A 20,081-nucleotide genomic window follows, 5' to 3' on the forward strand; every position below is an offset into this window, starting at 1 on the left:
ATGGTTAGCACTGTACTGTGTTCTTTCTCTCTACAACAATTCTAAAGCATGTAGATTGTAGATCGTCTGTTTTTGCCAATGTTGGCTCAGAGAATGCAAACCTTTACAAGCTGAGTGTCAGGTGATGCAGGCCAGCTATTTGTTCTTGGCTCTCCTGTAGTTTCTAGGCCCTCTCTGAAGTTTAGCAACTCAAGCTTCTGCTTCAGAAAGTGTCATTAAGTCATTCATAGCTATGTAGGAGTTTGACATAAAAAAATATATATTTTTAACTTGAGGTGAGACATGGCCGGTGACTATTAGGGTAAAGAAATGTCACAGTAATGAAACTTCTCCAGTTGATTACTTTAAGACTTATTTAAGTTTTCTGAAATTATGTTTAAATATGCAAATTGCATTTGGCATATTATGTGCTAATTTGCATCATTTCAGGAACACGTATGAAGATTGTATAAAGCAAGGTTCAAAACTTGTTTTTCTTGAAATATTGGAGTCAAAACAAATTACAGAGGGGATTTTGGATATTTATCACCCCATAAATCAGAGGATATTGGCAACAGGCATAAAACCGTTTTAGGAATAAAATGTGATGTAAATCAGGCTACAAATGATATAAAACCCTTCTGTAAAAAATCTTCAGGAAATAGATATGAATAGTTATTATATGGCCATAAAAGGGACAAGGACTGACAGATGTAGAGATCTCCATATATGGGAATATCATATGCCTGCTCCATATATGGGCATACCTGCTACCAATGATGTTAGTGACACTGCTAGGCAGGTTTCTGAACTGTCCATAGTCCACTCCACAGAGCAAGTACTCAGAGCAAGTAGACCTACTAGACAGAATATACCATGACGTATTGACATTTAGGGAGTGGGACCAATTATATGAAGACAATGAAAATAATGGATTAATGTAGGTTCTCCTTTTGGTCTGAAAACATCGTTCGAGGGGCAGCAAAAAATAAATAGCCGGCACATGTTGGACAAAGAAACAAACGCACCTAACCCCGCGTCACCACCAGGCGTATAACGGTGGAAAGCCTGGTGTCCATTTACTGTTCAGGGCTTAGATCCGGTGTAGAGCCCGCCTACTGTATCCGGTCATTTCCATACATGCGTAAAAGCGTTGCCGTATCCGCTCTACACCGGATCTACAACTTGCATGCGAATTGATTCTGAGCCCACTAGTCGTCGTCGTAGATATCGCTCTATGCATTGTGGGAGCGGACCAACTAGAGATGGGATTTATGGCTCTTTGAAGTGAGCTGGATCTCTGGGATCCGTTCCTTTCAGAGAGCCGTTCAAAAGACTGGCTCATTTTAGTATCGTTACTTTGTAGATTTTGATTATAATTACAAATAACTTCAACCATATATACATTATTTCAGACATATACATACCTGCCATTTGAAAACAGCAGATCTACAAGCTCACAATGCGTCGCATGATCGCATCTACATTTTACTCATAGGAAAACCTACATTTTGATCTTTTTTTACCGACTATATCTACTGCATAGTCATTCAATGTTATATGAGATACTTAAATGGTTTCCTGTGGAAATAAGTTTAGTCTTTTCTAGGATCTCCTTTTAGTAGACCTTGTACCAGTGAACTGTACCGTCATGAAACTGTACCTTTCCTATGCAAACTTCTAATAAAGTCTTCAATCAATCAATCAATCAATCAAACAAACAATCAACCAATACTTTTTTACTTTTACTCAAATAGTCTACATTTTAATTCCAAACTTCTACTTGTGGCAGAGTATTTCTACATTGCAGTAATGATGATACTTTTACATATTAAAGTAAAGAATGTTTACAACTGTTCATTAGAAAGGAACGCCTCCCTAGTAGTCTTGAAGCTAATCTTTCCAGTGAAAAGATGACTTCTAAAGTAATAAATAAAATCAACCAACGGACTCGTTTCCTACAGAGGATCGCCCCAATGGTCAATTTCAACACACTGAAGACCATAGCTGGTGCAATAATCCAGCCCCTCTTTGACTACGGAGTCCACGTATGGTATCGTGACGCCCCACAAGCCCTAAAAACTAAACTCCAAACAGCCCAAAATAAACTAATTAGGGTCCTACTTCACCTTCCCTATCAGACTCACCTCACCGCTACTCACCAGTTAAGAGTGGGGTGGCTCAGAGTAGATGACAGAGTACAGCAACTTGCAATGGGCCTGGTGTACAAGATACACTACACCACTATGATACCCAAGTACCTGTCAAAATACTTTATAAACATTAAGGATGTCCATAATTACAACACCAGAGGCAGCGCCACAGATCACTTTCAACCCAGAGTCAAAACCAACAAAGGGTCAAACTCCTTTTTCTGCTATACCACCAAAATGTGGAAAGCCTTACCGAAGGTCATAAAGGAGTGTGGATCACTAGCATCCTTTAAAATTGCCCTGAAGAATCACTTACAGGCAGCAGCCATTCGCAACTGGTAAAAAACTAACCTAGCCCAACCCTACCCTCCCCTGCCCCTTCTTTGTATATACTGTTTATTTAGACTTACTGTTTTCTTTTTTGTTTTTCTTTACATATCTACTGCATAGTACTGTGTTCTATTTGTCTGTCATTCAATGTTATATGAGATACTTCAATGGTTTCCAGTGGAAATAAGCTTAGTCTTTTCATGGATCTCCTTTTAGTAGACCTTGTACCAGTGAACTGTACCGTCATGAAACTGTACCTTTTCCTATGCAAACTTCTAATAAAGTCTTCAATCAATCAATCAATCAGTCTACTGCCAACCTGATCCCATCGTTCATTTCAAAGAGCCGTTCAAAAGACTCGAGTCGTTCGCGAACGTCCCACCTCTGTGACCAACAAACACGGGTGAACACAGAGCAGTCCGGCTGCTACAGATGAGGATGTGATCAGGATATAATTCACATTCCACACAAACCCTCATCCATGAATATGTAGCGGAACGACCCTTATCGTCGCCACTCAGACAAACAACAAAAAAACAACAATGGCTAACGGTGAGTGTTGACTATCATAGATAGTGGAGATGGTTTAGCATTAGTTTAGTGCCTAATGTTAGGCTGTTAGCGGTTACAACAGCCAGAGCGAAAATGGTAGCTATGGGGAATTGGGGATATATTATGAACATGTCTCAGTCTGTCTGTCTGCCTTTTGCCAGCACGAGTTTCAGTATGTTGTGTTGGTGCCTGCCTGCTTGGTGGCTATGCTGTCATTCTAGGACTGTTTAGGCTAAATGGCTATTTTGTTAGATTATTTGTACTAGTCCTACCCGTTCAAAGATGTGCTTCAAATTACAGAAGAAATGTTGGAGAACCCAGCAAAATGTAAAAAGCATCAATTTGTAATATAAGAAAAACAATATAACATGAAAATGTGTTGAAAGTACATACACGCACGCACGCACACACACACACACACACACACACACACACACACACACACACACACACACACACACACACACACGCACATACACTTCCCAGCAGACACAGCATTCTTGAATCAGGTCTTGTAAAAGTTTTCTGAAAAACATATGCTATATATCAGTGGTTCCAACTGTGTCATGTCAAGGACCCCCAAAAAGATATTGTGTTGTTTGGCCGCAGACCCCATCTCAATCTGATTTTTTTCTTCTGGGGACCCCCGGCCCAGAAGCAAAGATTTTGGTTACAAATGTTGCCTCATGCTAGATGCAGAATAGATATGCCTCATGCTAGATGCAGAATAGATAAACCATAAAAATGTTAATATACAGCATACGATTTGTGAAAGTGACAAACGGGCTTTGCAGTTATGTCAGGTCTGTTCATATGCTAATGGTCATGCAGATTCAGATCAATTGGTCCAGCCACCGTGGAGATACAGACAGACAGACAGACAGACAGACAGACAGACAGACATTCGGAGAATTATATGTTTGATGTATGGCCATAAATCATAACTCTTGTAGAGTGCTTTTATTTTGGGACGTTTGAGAGAAACGTCCCAAAATAAAAGCACTCTACAAGAGTTATGATTTATGGCTAAGATTTGTACATCTCACAAACTGGTAAATTGTAGCTTTTGATTTACTTTTACATTAATATAGCTCTTTTTTCTTTCAGAACCTGTGAGTGTTGTGTTCAAACTATACTGCTTGTCAGTAATGACAGTAGTGGCAGCGACCTACACAGTGGCACTGCGATACACCAGGACCATATCATCAGAGTTGTACTTCTCCACTACTGCAGTGTGCATCACTGAAGTCATCAAGTTGATACTGAGCCTTGGGATGCTGGCAAAGTGAGTATGAAACAAATGGAAGCAATCTGTGTATGGTTCCTCCCCCAAGTGTCCAAATTAAACTAGTAAAGCCTCTATCATAGTCCAAGGTGAAGAGCTATCAAAAAAAAATGTGTACACGTCTACACACGGACAAGCTGTGATGTTTCTCATATTAAATTTATGGTCGCAATAAATGTATATTATGCTAGGTTTATGGAGTAAGTGGCCTTGTTTTATTTTGACTGTCCGCTCTGGCAATGAATGATTGATGTATGTTACTGTAGTGTGTGTGTGTGTGTGTGTGTGTGTGTGTGTGTGTGTGTGTGTGTGTGTGTGTGTGTGTTGTGCGCACCTCAAGCAGAACACATTCAGAAATATTATAATAGCAAGGCCACAGTGAACATGATCCGGTGATATATGCAATTTCCGCATGGCTTTCCATTGTGGCCTTGAAATGATCTTTACAGAGCTCTCTAGGGTATCATTAAACACAGTGTCATTGTTACCATATGATGAGATACAGCATTTCTACTTCTGCACGACAAACGGCTGGAATATTACATTATTTGTGCTCTGTGTTTACTGTTTTCAAAATCTGTTTGTACTGGTATGTTTGGACTTATGCCTCATTCACACTACAGATATATAGTTGAACGTTTTGCTTGGTAATTCAATGTAATCTCAATGGAAACCAGCTTTAAAGGCTGGGCGTGTCGGCTGTCCTTGGAATCCAGCCTTTAAAGCTGGTTTCCATTGAGATTACATTGAATTACCAAGCAAAACGTTCAACTATATATCTGTAGTGTGAATGAGGCATTACAGACAGTGGAACTAAGATTAACCTGGTTTTAGGATGCTTTGGGGAAATCCAGCCCAGAACGTTTGTGCCAGCCTTCTACATTAGCAATGAAAAGATTCTTTATCTTTTCTCCACAAGATCTCCAAACTGTCGGTCTTGTGGGTCGCACCAATACTGGTGCTTCCTTTAATCTGGTCAGGAAGGAAGTCATTCAGTAAAGGTCTTACATAAGATCTGTTCAATTGTATACAGCAGGGGTCTTCAACATTTTCAGGCCAAGGACCCTTTAGTTGAGAGAGAGATGAAGCAGGGACCCCCACTACCTTATCATAGAGTCCATATAGTTTTATTGTTTGACAGCACAATCGTCAGTGTATTTTGGATTCATGTCAATTTGTGTTTTCAGATATTTAACCACTTGAACCGTCATACTTAATAAACTTGGCCTTTCACTCTGTACTTAGTCTGCTCTTTTTCCCCTCTACACCAAAGCTCTTTGGTGTAGCTTTGGTGTGGCTAAAGTTCTCAGAATATGGACACTATATGGTTCAAGTGGTTAATATAAAAAAGGAGAAAAATAAGTTTCTATCACTCAAAGATTTGGAGGACCCCCTCCTGTAGTAACCGAGGACCCCTTGTTGAAGACCCATGGTATACAGTATCACCATGGCATTCCTTTAGTTTCTGTTTTAACACATTTTGTCCCCATTTTTCTTGCTACAGGGAAACAGGTAGTCCCAGCAGGCTGAAGAACGCCCTTGTGGAACATGTATTAAGAAGTCCCAGAGAGTTGCTGAAACTGAGCATTCCTTCTGTTGTGTATGCCGTTCAGAATAACATGGCCTTTCTGGCCCTGAGCAACCTGGATGCAGCTGTGTATCAGGTAATGTGGCTAATCTCCCCAACCTAGATGCAGCTGTGTATCAGGTAATGTGGCTAATCTCCCCAACCTAGATGCAGCTGTGTATCAGGTAATGTGGCTAATCTCCCCATGTGTCTTTCAGAGTTTCAGATTTTGTGAATTTTCACTGAGTTGTTTCTATTAAATTTACCCCCATTGATTCTGGATGGGGACCCGTTTCGAAACGGGTCCCCATCCAGAACAAATGGGGGTAAATGTATTGTTATCACATTTTTGTCTTAGGAATGCGACAAAAAACAAAAAATATTATTGAACTCTAGTCTCCATGTCGTGACTAATCAATAGAAAAAAAGTCATTTTGGGCGTGAACTACTCCTTTAAGAAATAGTGAAAATAGCAGATTAAAAGGTTACAAAACATCAGTGCCGCGAACTTAGATCTGCTATTTTCGCAATAAACACCATCCTTTTAAATGCATTTTTAATATTTTTAAAAGGCTTATTGATCTCCTAAGGTAGCAGCTTTGTGCATCCATTTATATACCTACATATGTACCTAATTTCCTTATTATTGTTTTGATTTGATTGAGTATAAACATACAATAAAATAAAAGGGATAAAATATAAAGAAGCCCAAAGGCTTATTTCAATTGTGGTCCCTTATTCCACTCCTTATTGATTATTATAGACATGGCCAAAATAAGGATACCAGGTGAAAATGGTTAAGAAAAGCACAAAGGACCTAAGGAGGACAAATATGAAAACTTCTAACTTTCAGCATCCTATATCGTACATTGAAGCTAGTGTGTAAAGCTTCAATGTACAGATTATTGATGTTTTGATTTTGATTGATTTTACTAAATACGTTCTAGGACTACCTATGATTTTTAGATGACTATGACTAGATGTCTATGCATTTGATGTTGATGGATTGATTGAGCTTGTGCTGTCCTTGTTTATTGTAAATTGCTCTGGATTAAGAGCGCCTGCTAAATGCCTAATTGTAAATCCTAAAGGTGTTTGGCCGTGGAAGGCACCTTGTCTGACTGGTTCCTCTGTGGTTTCCCTGCTGTCTGTGTGTGTGTGTGTGTGTGTGTGTTGTGTAGGTGACGTACCAGTTAAAGATCCCCTGCACAGCCCTGTGCACGGTGCTCATGCTGGGCCGCTCTCTCAGCCGCCTGCAGTGGTTCTCTGTCTTCATGCTCTGCGGGGGGGTGACCCTTGTCCAGTGGAAACCTGCAGAAGTCACTGGGGTCCAGGTAGTGTTGTTGTGCCATGTTAAACTCATACAATGCGAAAAAGACGATTTCTATAATAAAATCTTCTTTTTGGAGCTGTGTGGAACACAAGCTCCCTATACGTGGCCGTGTGTGTGGGTCTGTCTGTCTCCGTGTCTCCGTCCGTGTCTGTCTGTCTGTCTGTAGCCTGCACTGCAGTAACCTTTTCTGACCACACATGTTAAGGGAGGGGCGCTGTTGCGCACGCACACACACACACACACACACACACACACACACACACACACACACACACACACACACACACACACACACACACACACACACACACAGCTCCACTTCGAACAGAGGTTCGATTTTAACTATGGCCTTCCCTGCCAATCGTCTTTTTATCGTCTTTTCAAAAATGTTTTTTGGACCTCCAACAATGTATTAGGCATGATCGCAATCACAAAATGAAAAGCGTGCACATGCATAGTGCCTGATCTGTGCACGAATTCGTCCACCAGTGTGCACACTATTTTTTAACCCTTTGTACCATTTTGGTGGCGAAACAGCAATATAAGAGGTCCCACTTTAAATACGGCACCGACTGTGTTAAGTCAATCTTGTGGGGCGCAATGGTTAGATGAGTGGATAATGTGTTGTTGTTAGGGCTGGAATTATGCAATATCACTCTATTTCTGACCAAAATAACCTCTATCGGTATTGTGACTATATTATATTGTCCCCCAATGCCCCTGGTTTGATTTTGGCTGAAGCTACATCACATGTCTTCCCTCTTGTCTTTGCCATTCTGTCTCACTAAATTGTCCTCCTGTATAACAAAAAGAAACTAGAAGCAGTGCTCTTTGGAGCACAGGTAGGTTATTGTGGCCTCCTGGTGGCGCTTGAAGAGGCCCATGTGAAAAATGTGGGGCAGCGGTTCTGAATTGGCATCCAGGGAGTGTGTGTGTGCAGTTTGGCAGCGACTGGTGCCAGAGACTAGCTGGCAACCGACAGACGGACAGACAGACAGACAGACAGACAGGGTGCAAAACATAGCCATGCCTTTCGGCATGGCGGAGATAATTAATAAAAAAACACTGATTGGTATATGTAATTTGCTCATAGTAATACCTATCTGTGCATCTGTCTTTTTCAGATTGAGCAAAACCCTTTTGTTGGGTTCGTGGCCATTGCTGTTGCTGTCCTGTGTTCTGGATTCGCAGGTAGTGTGTTCTCACCGCTCATAAAGTACCATAACCCGACTTAGTAGACATTTTGAAAAGGTTTTGCCTATAATAGCAGGCCAGTGTTAATGTGGTTAAATCTTGTGTGTTGGCTCTGGTGAAGGCGTGTACTTCGAGAAGGTACTGAAGAGCTCCGATACGTCCCTGTGGGTGAGGAACATCCAGATGTACCTGTCTGGCATCGTGGTCACCCTGGCTGGCGTTTACATGACGGAGGGCGACAAGGTCCTCGTGAAAGGCTTCTTCTTTGGTTACACACCGTGGGTGTGCTTCGTAGTATGTAAGTATGTATGTATGGAGCTTCGTAGTATGTGAGTCAAATGAAGCCAGTTGACTGTTGTTCACATTTAACCCTATAGTCCGGTCGTTTCGGGCAGTATTTTGATGGAATCGTGCACTTTATGAAAGAAGCATGATTCCTTGGGCTAAAAACGGCCCCCATAAAACTATGGTTTAGTGATGAGTCATCACTTTTCACAGTTTTGTGGGGGCCGTTTCTCGGAAAGGAATGTTTTTCTTGCGATACAAATGCTTGCACTGGATTCAGAATCCCGAAAAACACCTAGTTTGACCCCTCACATGCTACTTAAAGCATATTTATTTTTTGTATTTTACTGTATAGTAAAGTCTATGCGAGCCCAACTTTGATTGGCTACCACAAGTTTCCCAAGACAAATCTGCGATGTCCCTATAGCCAAAAATGTTCCATATGGCACGTTCTAACTGTGTGCCAAATGTCATGCTTCTTTCATAAAGTGCACGATTTTTGTCCCTAGTATTTGTAGTGTTTGTGTCTCACATGCTGCAATTGTTTATTGTTCTGTGCCATGCCATGCCAGTCCTGGCCAGTGTGGGGGGTCTGTATACATCGGTGGTGGTCAAGTACACAGACAACATCATGAAGGGCTTCTCTGCCGCGGCGGCCATCGTTCTCTCAACCGTGGCTTCGGTCCTTTTGTTTGGCCTACAGATAAGTGAGTCTTTCAAACTTTTGTAATTTAAAATATGTCATTCATTCATTCCAAGGTTCAGGTGCAGAACCAAAGCAAAGGTTCTGCCTGGTTACATGTCTCCATTCCGACATGTCTCCTTTCCGACATGTCATACAGCATGTGTTGGGTATTATAAAAAACAAATTGAATTTACAAGATGGCATGCATTATAAAATAATGGGTTTGGATACATTTATTAACCCATTTAGGCCTAGAATTATTGAATGCTTTAACCAGTGAAAAATAGCTGATATACAAGCTCACCGAGTGCTTGTAGATCTGCTATTTTTGAAAAAGTCGTGAAAATGTGTGCAAATCTTTGAATATATGTATTTTTAAAGTGAACGTTTGTAACTCAAATTTTGCTTCTGGGTGGTCCCTGGAACTAGATATTTTGAGATGCGGGTCCGTGGCCAAATAAATATCATTTTTGGGGGTCCTTCACATGAAAAGGTTTGAGAACCACTGACATAGTAGTCTCTCAAGAACAGACTAACTGAGCTCCAGTTAACTGAAAAGGACCTTTTCTTTGACGATGGCTGGCCAGATTTTTAATTTTTTTTTTTGAAGGATTCAAAAGACACTTATAGAATCGGGTCAAAATTCAAATTTTCACGGTTTTTCAAAAATAGCAGATCTACAAGCTCGCAGCGTGGCACTCAGTGCCGTGCTGTGAGCTTGTATATCTGCTATTTTTCACTGGTTAAAATATAAAATAATGATGGAACACAATAATGTGTAATGGTTGCTACAGTATGTTTGCCTCAATATTTCACAGCGGTCACTTTTGCCTCCGGAGCCTCGCTGGTGTGCGTGTCCATCTACCTGTATGGCCTTCCAAAGCAGGACACGTCCAAGGTGTCCAGGCTGGACGCAGACAAGGAATCCAAACAGAAACTCATCACAGTTTGAATCCACAAGCTGTGCAAGAACAGCTCTTTTTTTTTTTTGATTGGAGGACAAGCTTCATGTTACAAGGCCTTAAAGAGGCCGGGCCAGTGGGGGCATTCCAGAGCCACACTACAACTTTTCCTTTCAATGCCCTTGGGATTGGATCTAAATTCGGTACATGACACAGAACTTGGCACATAGCCTGTGTTTGCATGTAGGTTTATCCACCTCTGTCTGTACCTTCATGACCAATCAATTCACATCACAATCACCTTACATCACCCATGTGGGAGTGAGAGATCAATATGTTTAGTTTAAGAAAAGTTGAGCCTTTCTATGCCACAGTTATTTAATTCACTCTTTATTGTTTTCATTTTCAAGATTATTACTGTGTATCGTCGGTGTCGGGTGGAAACCTTGTATGTCCAAGACTGTTCTTTTTGTATGTATCATTTTAAACTAAACTAGTGAAAATAGCAGATCTACAAGCACACAACGCCTCGCACCGCGAGGCGTTGTGTGCTTGTAGATCGGCTGTTTTCACTACTTTTGTGCGACAGTCTTGTATGATGAAGCAGGGCCTTACTTGGTGAAAAAACGTGCAAACTTGAAACTTGGAAATACGAGGTTTCTGCCCGACAGTGACGATATTCTTTGGCAATTGATGCTAGAAAGCTGTCCCCTTTTTTATTAGTAGTTCAAAAAGACTACAAGGTCAATGACATCAATCATTATCTGGATGCTGGAGTACAGAGACTTTGATATGCCAAATGTCAATGGCTGCCAAGTATGTCATACTGTGTGTGGATAGCACAGAACTCTCAATTGCACTGCTCAACTTGGAAGGCCTCAGTCTCTTGTTGTTGGCATGTTAATGGATTGTGGACTGGGCAATATATCGATATTCTATTGATATGATATGAGACTAGATATCGTCTGGGATTTGGGATATTGTTATATCGTGATGTAGCAAAAGTGTTGTCTTTTCTTGAGCCTTATTGTATACTTTCAAAATGTGTCAATTTCAAAAATACCTAAACTAGCTGATCTACAACCTCACAATGCTTTGTGATGTGAGCCTGATATTGTCACAATATCATGTTATCACAATATCGATATTTTTAGTCAAAAATAATTGTGATATTTGATTTATCCATTATCACTCAGCCCTATAATAGGTCAGTGTCTTTATTATTTGCTGATCACTCTTTTTAAGCCAGCACCAGTGTATAGTTGAATCACTTCAATCTTTGTGATGATCTGTTTTATCATGTTTTTACCATGTCCATTTCAGTTTTAAATAATTATTTCACTGCTTTCATTAAACAATGATGCCTATGGTGTATAAGTGCAGTGTGTCAGTTCTGCTCAGTAATTATAGTATACTGTGAAAATTAAACCTATGCTGTGCTTCAGTCATAAAATCTGCACAATTACATTTGGCATTTTAAGGCTGAAATTGTACCCATGTTAGTAAAGCAAGCCTGGCCTATCAAACATGCAAAACAATTCAACAGAACACAAGGAAATATATCCACGACTTTCCAACGCCCCATAGTGCATTGCGCAGACGCTGTACCGAGCTTCCGGCGCCGCAGCCGAGTGTGATTTACAAGCTCACAACGTGTGCATCTGCGACGCGATGTGAGCTTGTATGTCTGCTGTTAAACCGGAAGTGTGGTCCAAACAGGTCCAAATAATCTCCAGTAAACTCCCGCGGAAACAGGTGGATAGGCCTATCTGTTAAGACGTTTTGGGGGGAGGGTCCCCCTGACCCCCGTTGTGAAGTTCCGCGCACCCCCAAAGAAGAAATCTCCCAAATCTGACAGTTCAATGTTTGCAACCCTTAATCCAACACAACACACTATCAGGGCTGGGACTTTAACCTCCAACTCGTAGTCCTCAAGGCAGTTACTCTATCCATTGAACTGCGATGACACAGAGGTTTTCAAGCTTTTGTCAAGTAAAATCTGATCTATACAAATTTGGCCGCAGACCACTATCTGAAAACATGTAGTGCCAGGAGCTCCTATAAGAAAGATGTGTATTAAAAGATAAAAAATCACACCCGTGTGAACTGAGCGGTGGTTTACCCACCAACCCCCCCCTCCCCCCTTCCCCTCGGGCCGCAAAAGTCTAGAGTTCAGGCTGCTTTTTTTGAAAAAAAAGTTTTGGGAAAAAAAAGGTTTTTTGAAAAAAAAAAAAATTGAAAAAAAAAGTTTTTGGAAAAAAAAAGTTTTTTGGAAAAAAAAAGTTTTTTGAAAAAAAAGTTTTTTGAGAGTTTTTTGAAAAAAAGTTTTTGAAAAAAAAGTTTTTAAAGTTTTTGAAAAAAAAAAGATTTGGAAAAAAAAAAGTTTTGAAAAAACTCGGGCGTGCTCAAACAACAGTAATAACTGCGTATTACCTTACTGTACTTTACTGTACTGTATACTGTACCTAACTGTACTGTATACTGTACTCTACTGTACCTAACTGTACTGTACTGTACATATTCTGTGTTCTATATCTATGAATTCTGTCACCTCCCCCCGCCCCCCCCCCCCAGGCTAGTCTCAACAGCACCCTCTTACCCACCAACCCCCCCCCCTTCCCCCCCGTGTGTGTGTGTGTGTGCCTGACCCACCCACCCACATACAAACATACATACCTACACACACGGCCACGCTATGGAGACGGTGTGACCACCGCTCAAAAATGTAAGATGTTGGAGACAAACAGTCAAGCTGGGGAATCAAATCTGTGACCACCCACTTCCCAGGTGTGCTCTTTAACACTAACACTATTATGTTTACTGTGTTCTAAAATGCCTAAAAGAGGATTATTTCCATTGTGGGTCAAACTTTCAAACATCTAGACAACAAATGGTAGACAAATATTATGCCGTTAAAAGTTTAGGGTTAGGGTTTATGGATGCCCTGTTAGGGTACCCCGTTGTACTCATAGGCCTATATGGGGATCCCCGTCATCTGGATGAACTTTGTTCATTGACACACTAAAAGCAGGCTCTGGTCCCACATAGGTCAAATCAGCCCAGTAAATGCATTACAATGCTCAAGATGCAGCTCTTACTGGTAAACAAACAGCCCCCCAAATAATGGAAATTCGCTTCCCAAAACTCAAATATGATTTGAACCACAGGGCAACCACACTTGCAATTTCACAAATTGCACATTTTCTAGCATATTGTAACATTTTAGTAGACTTGAGTGAGGCAGAGGCGAACCCGAGCCCCCCACTCAACAGACAAGGAAGCAACCCGCAACACCAAGAAGATTGGCCCGTTGAGCCAGTTGAGTTACGGTATCATCTCTTGCTTCAAAGGCGCTATATTTGCATGTGTAAACATACGTTTACATTGCCAAATTAACACTTTGACTGCCACAATGTTAAGGGTTTTAAGGGTATAACCCTTGCCACCATAGACGGCCATTCATTTTTGACGGAATAAATTGAAAATGGTAGGATGTACGAAAATTGACAAAAATTTCAGAGAATATAGAGTCGGAACCTTAGCTTTCACCATAAAAATTTCCTCCTGCTGTGGTGTTCTGCTGTGGAGAAACCTGAGGGAGAGCGAAAGCTGTACAGATGAAAAAGGAGCATCAGAAATTTACTTTCTGAGATAATTGAGGTCAAAGGAAAAAAACTTTCAGAAGCCCTAGAAACAAATTGGTAAATGGTACAAGAACACACAGTACCTCTAAATGAAGAACAGGGTACCGGCCATAATGCTGTAAAAAAAAAGTAAAAAAAAAGTTGTACCGTGGTCTAGTTATAAGGCAGGAAAGTGGAAGAAGCCAGGAGACTGACAGAGGCTCTTTTTTCATCTTCCCAGGATGAAGGAGAGACAGAGTAGAATCCACTGTGTTTTGACCTGGGATTTTTTATTCAAGCCTTCAGTTAGACATCAGACATCTCAAAAATAAAGATAAAAACTCTGATAAAGATTAAAAAAAAACTTTACATTGCTGTTTCACTTCAGTATAGTTGTAGATGTGTTCCATTGCAATCATCATTTTAGTCACTTCAAACTAAAACGGTCAAACTACCCTGAGCAATTCAAAGTCATAATACATAAAATTAAATAAAAATTGATGTACATTCATATGGAAATGTTTGTATTGACAAAGTCAAGCCAACTGCGACAAACTTCACCATGTTAGAATCCAGACCAGGCAACTGCAAGTAAGAGTAATTATGAAAAAAAAAAACATAATTACCATAAGGTATATATAATTATTTGCTATACATTTTATATACACAGGTACATATATTTCCAAAATAGCAGATCTACAAGCTCATAGCCCGGCACCGCGCTATGAGCTTGTAGATCTTCCATTTACATATGATGCCTAATAGCCGATCTACAAGCTCATAGCCCAGCAAGGCACTATGAGCTTAGTATTTTCATGGCTCTCCTTTTAGTAGACCTTGTACCAGTGAACTGTACCGTCATGAAACTGTACCTTTTCCTATGCAAACTTCTAATAAAGTCTTCAATCAATCAATCAATCAATCAATCCCTTCTTTGTATTTACCTACTGTATGTTTTTATACTGTTTTTTATTTCCCCCTTTTTTCCTGACTATATCTACTGCATAGTACTGTGTTCTATCCGTCTGTCATTCAATGTTATATGAGATACTGCAATGGTTTACTATGGAAATAAGCCTAGTCTTTTCATGGATCTCATGATCTCCTTTTAGTAGACCTTGTACCAGTGAACTGTACCGTCATGAAACTGTACCTTTTCCTATGCAAACTTCTAATAAAGTCTTCAATCAATCAATCAATCAATCAATCTCTCTCTCCCCAACTTTCTCTCTTGTATCATGGCAGAGAGAGAGAGAGAGAGAGAGAGGAAGAGAGAGAGGAAGAGAGAGGAAATCTGAGCAGGCTTAGCAAACAACGTTGGCACCAGGTTACTTTTAGAATAAAACACGATAAAACTATAAAAATACAATGAGGATTACCACTGGGATTCTTTTTCGATCTCCATCTCGCTGGATTGGTCAGACTGCGACGTTTGCGAGTGACTTATAGTGGTTGTTTTGCTGGGATGTGTTTGTTTTGCACTAAATGGAGCATCTGTCCTCCTTTCTCACCAAGCTAAGCTAAAGAGGCGTCAATTGGGTATGGCAAGCTATGGCAGCTGCCATACCTTGGCTACAGGGGGAATATAATAAAATGTACTGTAATCGTGCCTGTTGTCAAGGTATGGTAACATGACTGGTGTCTTGCACGCGAGCCTCGCGCGCGTGAAAGACACCAGTCATGTTGCCATAACTTAGCTTTTTCTGAACTGACGCCGCTGAGCTAAACGCCCTGCTCAATCGGTGGTCCGCGCGCGGACCACCTGTTGCGCGGACCACCTGTTGTGATCCGAGATGAGCATAATCATCTCTCATCTCATGCTTGCTCTCGGAGCGACGTCCCCCCAAACACGGCAATACACCACTGTATCAATCAATCAATCTAGCAACAACCACTTACTTTATATAGCAGTTCTTTTCGCTGCGACGCCGCGGCTCGGTGGTCCCTGGTGGCCTGGTCGATGAACCATGACGATCCAGTAAAACTTTTCAGATCACATGTAACGCTGTAGAAGTAGTCCTCAGTAGTATAGTAAAGCACTAAACTAAACCCCCCCCCAAACACATGCTGCTCCTTCCGTGAATGCCGTCCATCCAGCAATCCCAGGCCTGGGGAGGACGGTCATGTACCAAATCACCATGGTAACACAAGGTAACACAAGCTGATTGGCCACACAATGGTAACCATGGTGATTTTAGTCATTCCAGGGCCCAGGACGGCTGAATCCAAGCGTCAGTGATACATATGCTCCTAATCTTGTGTTTAATAAAAAAAAGACATTTATGTGGCATATGCCGTTCGTGGCGGTGAAGGGGGGGTAAAAACGTATGTGGCATATGACCTCCGTGGCGGTCAAAGTGTTAAGTATCACAGATAAAATAAAAACAGTTGAAAATGGGGAACATATAGACCTATACAGTTGGAGGGGGTACAGCATTGTGTAAACTGTAAACAGAGCCATGTCACATTGTGACATTTTATATATGTACAGGGTTTTCATGAGGCAATCTATAAACACTTCGATTTCAATCCAAAGGTCATATTTAAATGTTGCACAAAGACGTTAATGTGACGCCTTTTCTACATTACTCTGTCCAGGGGGTTGCCAACAGAGGACTGTCAGAATCCAGGAGACTTCTATTTTTTGTAAATAATCATCTACATATTATATTATATATGTCACAGCCCCTTTGACCTGGCCTGTAGGGCCTGTGGTGTCCATGGTGTTCTCCCTGTATATGTGCTTCTCCCACAGAGCCTATGGGTGTCGGCCAATGAGCTTGATGATTAGGTGCATTGGGAGCACCTGGCCAGTACTCCCTGGAGCCCTACATAAGACTGGGTGGCAAGCCAGTGTTTCTCTCCCTGTCCAGACGACAGCACCTCTTTTATTTGCTTTCCCTTAAGTTATGTTTGAGTTTGCACACTCTTCAACACCCCACACTTAGCCGGGGACCCACAAGCCCAAAAGCTCAAGGAATGGGGTAGGACCTGTGATTTTCTGCCGTACTTTTTATTTCCGTTTTATCTATTAGTTTGGTCATTAAGGTCCACAGAATGAGAGGCCTGCTCTGCCGGAAACATCGCGAAAAAGAGTTATGGCCATTTGTATATTCACTGTCCCATTGACTCCACTAGAAATATTAAAAAAAGGAAAAACATCTGCTTTAATTAGCATGTGAGGGGTCAAACTAGGGGTTCTTCATGATTTTTAGTAATAGCAAGCATTTGTTTTGCATAAACATTGCTTGGGTTAACTTTCGGCAGCCCAAAACTGTGAAAAGTGGAATAAAAGTGATGACTCGTCACTTTTGACTGTTTTGGGGGGCTGATATCTAGCCCAAGGAATGTTTTTCATGCAAAACAGATGCTTGCAATGGATTCAGAATCACGAAAAACCCTTAGTTTGACCCCTCACATGCTAATTAAAGCAGACTTTAAAAAAAATATTTCTAGTGGAGTCAATGGGACAGTGAATATACAAATGACCATAACTTTTTTTTCCGCGATGTTTCCAGCAGAGCAGGCCTCTCATTCTGTGGACCTTAATGACCAAACTAATATATAAAACAGAAATAAAAAGTACTGCAGAGAATCACAGGTCCCCTCCCATTTTGGTGACTGGGTCCCCGGCCAACTACCCCTACCACACATCCATGCATTGCTCACACTACTGATTACTGACCTACACAGCTCAAACTCTTGAAAGTATTACTTAAACATTTTGTTAATAAATTATTGTTACATTTAAAACCACTACCACGTGTCCTCAATTTGTCATGGCCCCACAGGCCGGGTTGTGACACATACACATTTAATTATTAATTATATATTTAATAATTCAGCAGTATTTAATTGAGAAACTAGTTAAACTTTAAAGTTTATGGTGTGATGATACTGCCTATTGTAGCACTTTGAGATTGTCACAAATGTAAAGTGTCTTTTTAATGTAACTGTCTAAAGTGAAGGGCAAAACAAGAAAAACTTGTGGCTGAAACTGCTATAGTTTTGATCATCTGAAACTAAGAAATCCATATATGACAAAAAGGGTATGAATTTGAATGACATTACTTGGGCTAAAATGAAACATCTCTGTTTGCTTTAAAGTGCTTTCAAGTGTAAATGCAGGTGCAGACTCAGTAAAAGTACAAATCGTTTTAAACAATAACCTGGAATAGAGTGTCAAAATGAACCCTGATCATCAGGGGGTGATCTAGTAGATTCAGTCATTCTATCAGGGGTAGAGGTGTTTGCAGTGGATTTTCATCTTTTGACCTGTCATCTCTCATTTCAACTTTAAATATAACCTCCAAAATCTTATTAGTGTGAAAGGCCTGGTGGTGCAAGAGTAAAGCAGATGCCTCACAATGTGAAGGTTGAGGGTTTGAATCTTGGTCAGGGAATGTCTTAATTTTTCTTGTTTTTAAGGCGATGAGGGCGGAGAGAACCCAGCTCCCTCCTCACGCCCTCTTTTAGCCCCGGTCGAAGAGGGAGGAGTCTGCAGGTGCCACACCTCCAGGGGGAGGAGCCACCTCCAGGGGGAGGAGCTTTTGAAATTTAAATATTAAGTTAAATCACTATTATTTGTTAGTGTTTTTTTTCGTATTTGTAGTTTCTTTTTTTTTTTCAGTTTATGTATTAGCGATCTTGCCCATTATCAATTTTATTTTATTATTTAATCTTTTGTTTGGATATTTGAGATCATTGTAATGCACTTTTGGGTTGTTTTTAGTGGTTTTTGATGTTGTTTAGAGTTTTGAGATATTTCAGTTTTGTTTGGGGTTTGAACTTAGAACCTTTGACTTATTAGACCTTGGTTTTAACCATTGAGCCACGCTGGCATGGATGTTGCAATACCGGACGTAATACTTAACCCAACTTTTAGAATTTAGATGGACAGTGAAAAGTTCCAGTGGGGAATTGAACCCCTCAACTCTGGTTTGTTAAACCTGCGTTTGTTTCTTGCGCCACAATGGCATGGGTGACACAATGGCATGGGTGACACAATGGCGGACGTAATACTTAAACCAACTTTCAGAATTTAGATGGACAGCAAAAATATCAAATGGGGAAATGAACTCAGAACCCCTCACCTTTGGTTTGTTAATCCTGTGTTCATCTTTTGAGCCATACCGGCATGGATGATACAACGGCGGACATAATACTTAAACCAACTTTTAGAATTTAGATAGACAGTGAAAAGTTCCAGTGGGGAATTGAACACCTCACCTGTGGTTTATTAAACCTGTGCTTATTCCTTGAGCCACACTGGCATCAGTGATACTGGGGCAAACGTAATACTTAACCCAACTTTTAGAATTTAGATGGACAACAAAATTTCCAGTGGGGAATTGAACACCTCACCTTTGGCTTATTAAACCTGTGTTCATCTCTTAAGCCACACTGACATGGATGACTTGATGGCGAACGTAATACTTAACCCAACTTGTAGGATTTAGATAGGATTTAGCAAAATTTCAAGTGGGGAATTGAACACCTCACCTTCAGTTTATTAAACCTGTGCTTATCTCTTGAGCCACACTGGCATGAGTGATGCTGGGGCGAACCTAATAATTAACCCAACTTTTAGAATTTAGATAGACACCAAAACGTTCCAGAGGGGAATTGATCCATTTATTTTTGGTTTATTAAGCCTGTGTTCATCTTTTGCGCCACACTGGCATGGACAATCAAATGGCGGACGTAATACTTAAACCAACTTTTAGAATTTAGATAGACAGTGAAAAGTTCCAGTGGGGAATTGAACACCTCACCTTTGGTTTATTAAACTTGCACTTATTTCTTGAGCCACACTGGCATGAGTGATACTGGGGCAAACGTAATACTTAACCCTCCAGGGGGAGGAGCTTTCCAAATTTACATATTAACACTTTCTAAGCCGAAATAGAATGGGGGTTGGTAGATTAGCCGTGAAATTTCTATTATTGTATTGTGATCGAGACATAATATTATGTTTATAAACATGAGCCCGCAGCCCCTCCATCTTGAACAGCGCCGTTGTTTTTTCTTTTTCTTTTTTTCCCCAGGTCAGTAACTCACCGTGATTTTCTCGATCTCCGTTGGGATAGAATGTGTGTTTTGGCCGATCATCGATCTCCCCGTGCGTTTCGCGTGCGCGATCCGTTCACGTAAATGTCCCCGCAAATAGTCCATGTGTGACTCAAGAGCAGAA

General features: G+C 40.8%; 1 protein-coding gene across 1 annotated transcript; it reads left to right on the top strand.

The window, feature by feature from the left end:
- Positions 1 to 2,878: 2,878 nt before the first annotated feature.
- slc35a1 (solute carrier family 35 member A1) lies at positions 2,879 to 10,768 on the top strand. Its single transcript, XM_080744623.1, has 8 exons — positions 2,879 to 3,014; positions 4,122 to 4,299; positions 5,804 to 5,963; positions 7,048 to 7,200; positions 8,324 to 8,390; positions 8,515 to 8,691; positions 9,251 to 9,385; positions 10,182 to 10,768. The coding sequence occupies exons 1-8, from the start codon at positions 3,005 to 3,007 to the stop codon at positions 10,313 to 10,315; spliced, it is 1,014 nt and encodes a 337-aa protein (XP_080600749.1). The 5' UTR covers positions 2,879 to 3,004; the 3' UTR covers positions 10,316 to 10,768.
- Positions 10,769 to 20,081: the final 9,313 nt, after the last annotated feature.

The sequence above is a fragment of the Nannobrachium achirus genome (genome assembly GCF_963921795.1).
Source record: "Nannobrachium achirus genome assembly, chromosome: 16".
NCBI classification, from domain to species: Eukaryota; Metazoa; Chordata; class Actinopteri; order Myctophiformes; family Myctophidae; genus Nannobrachium; species Nannobrachium achirus.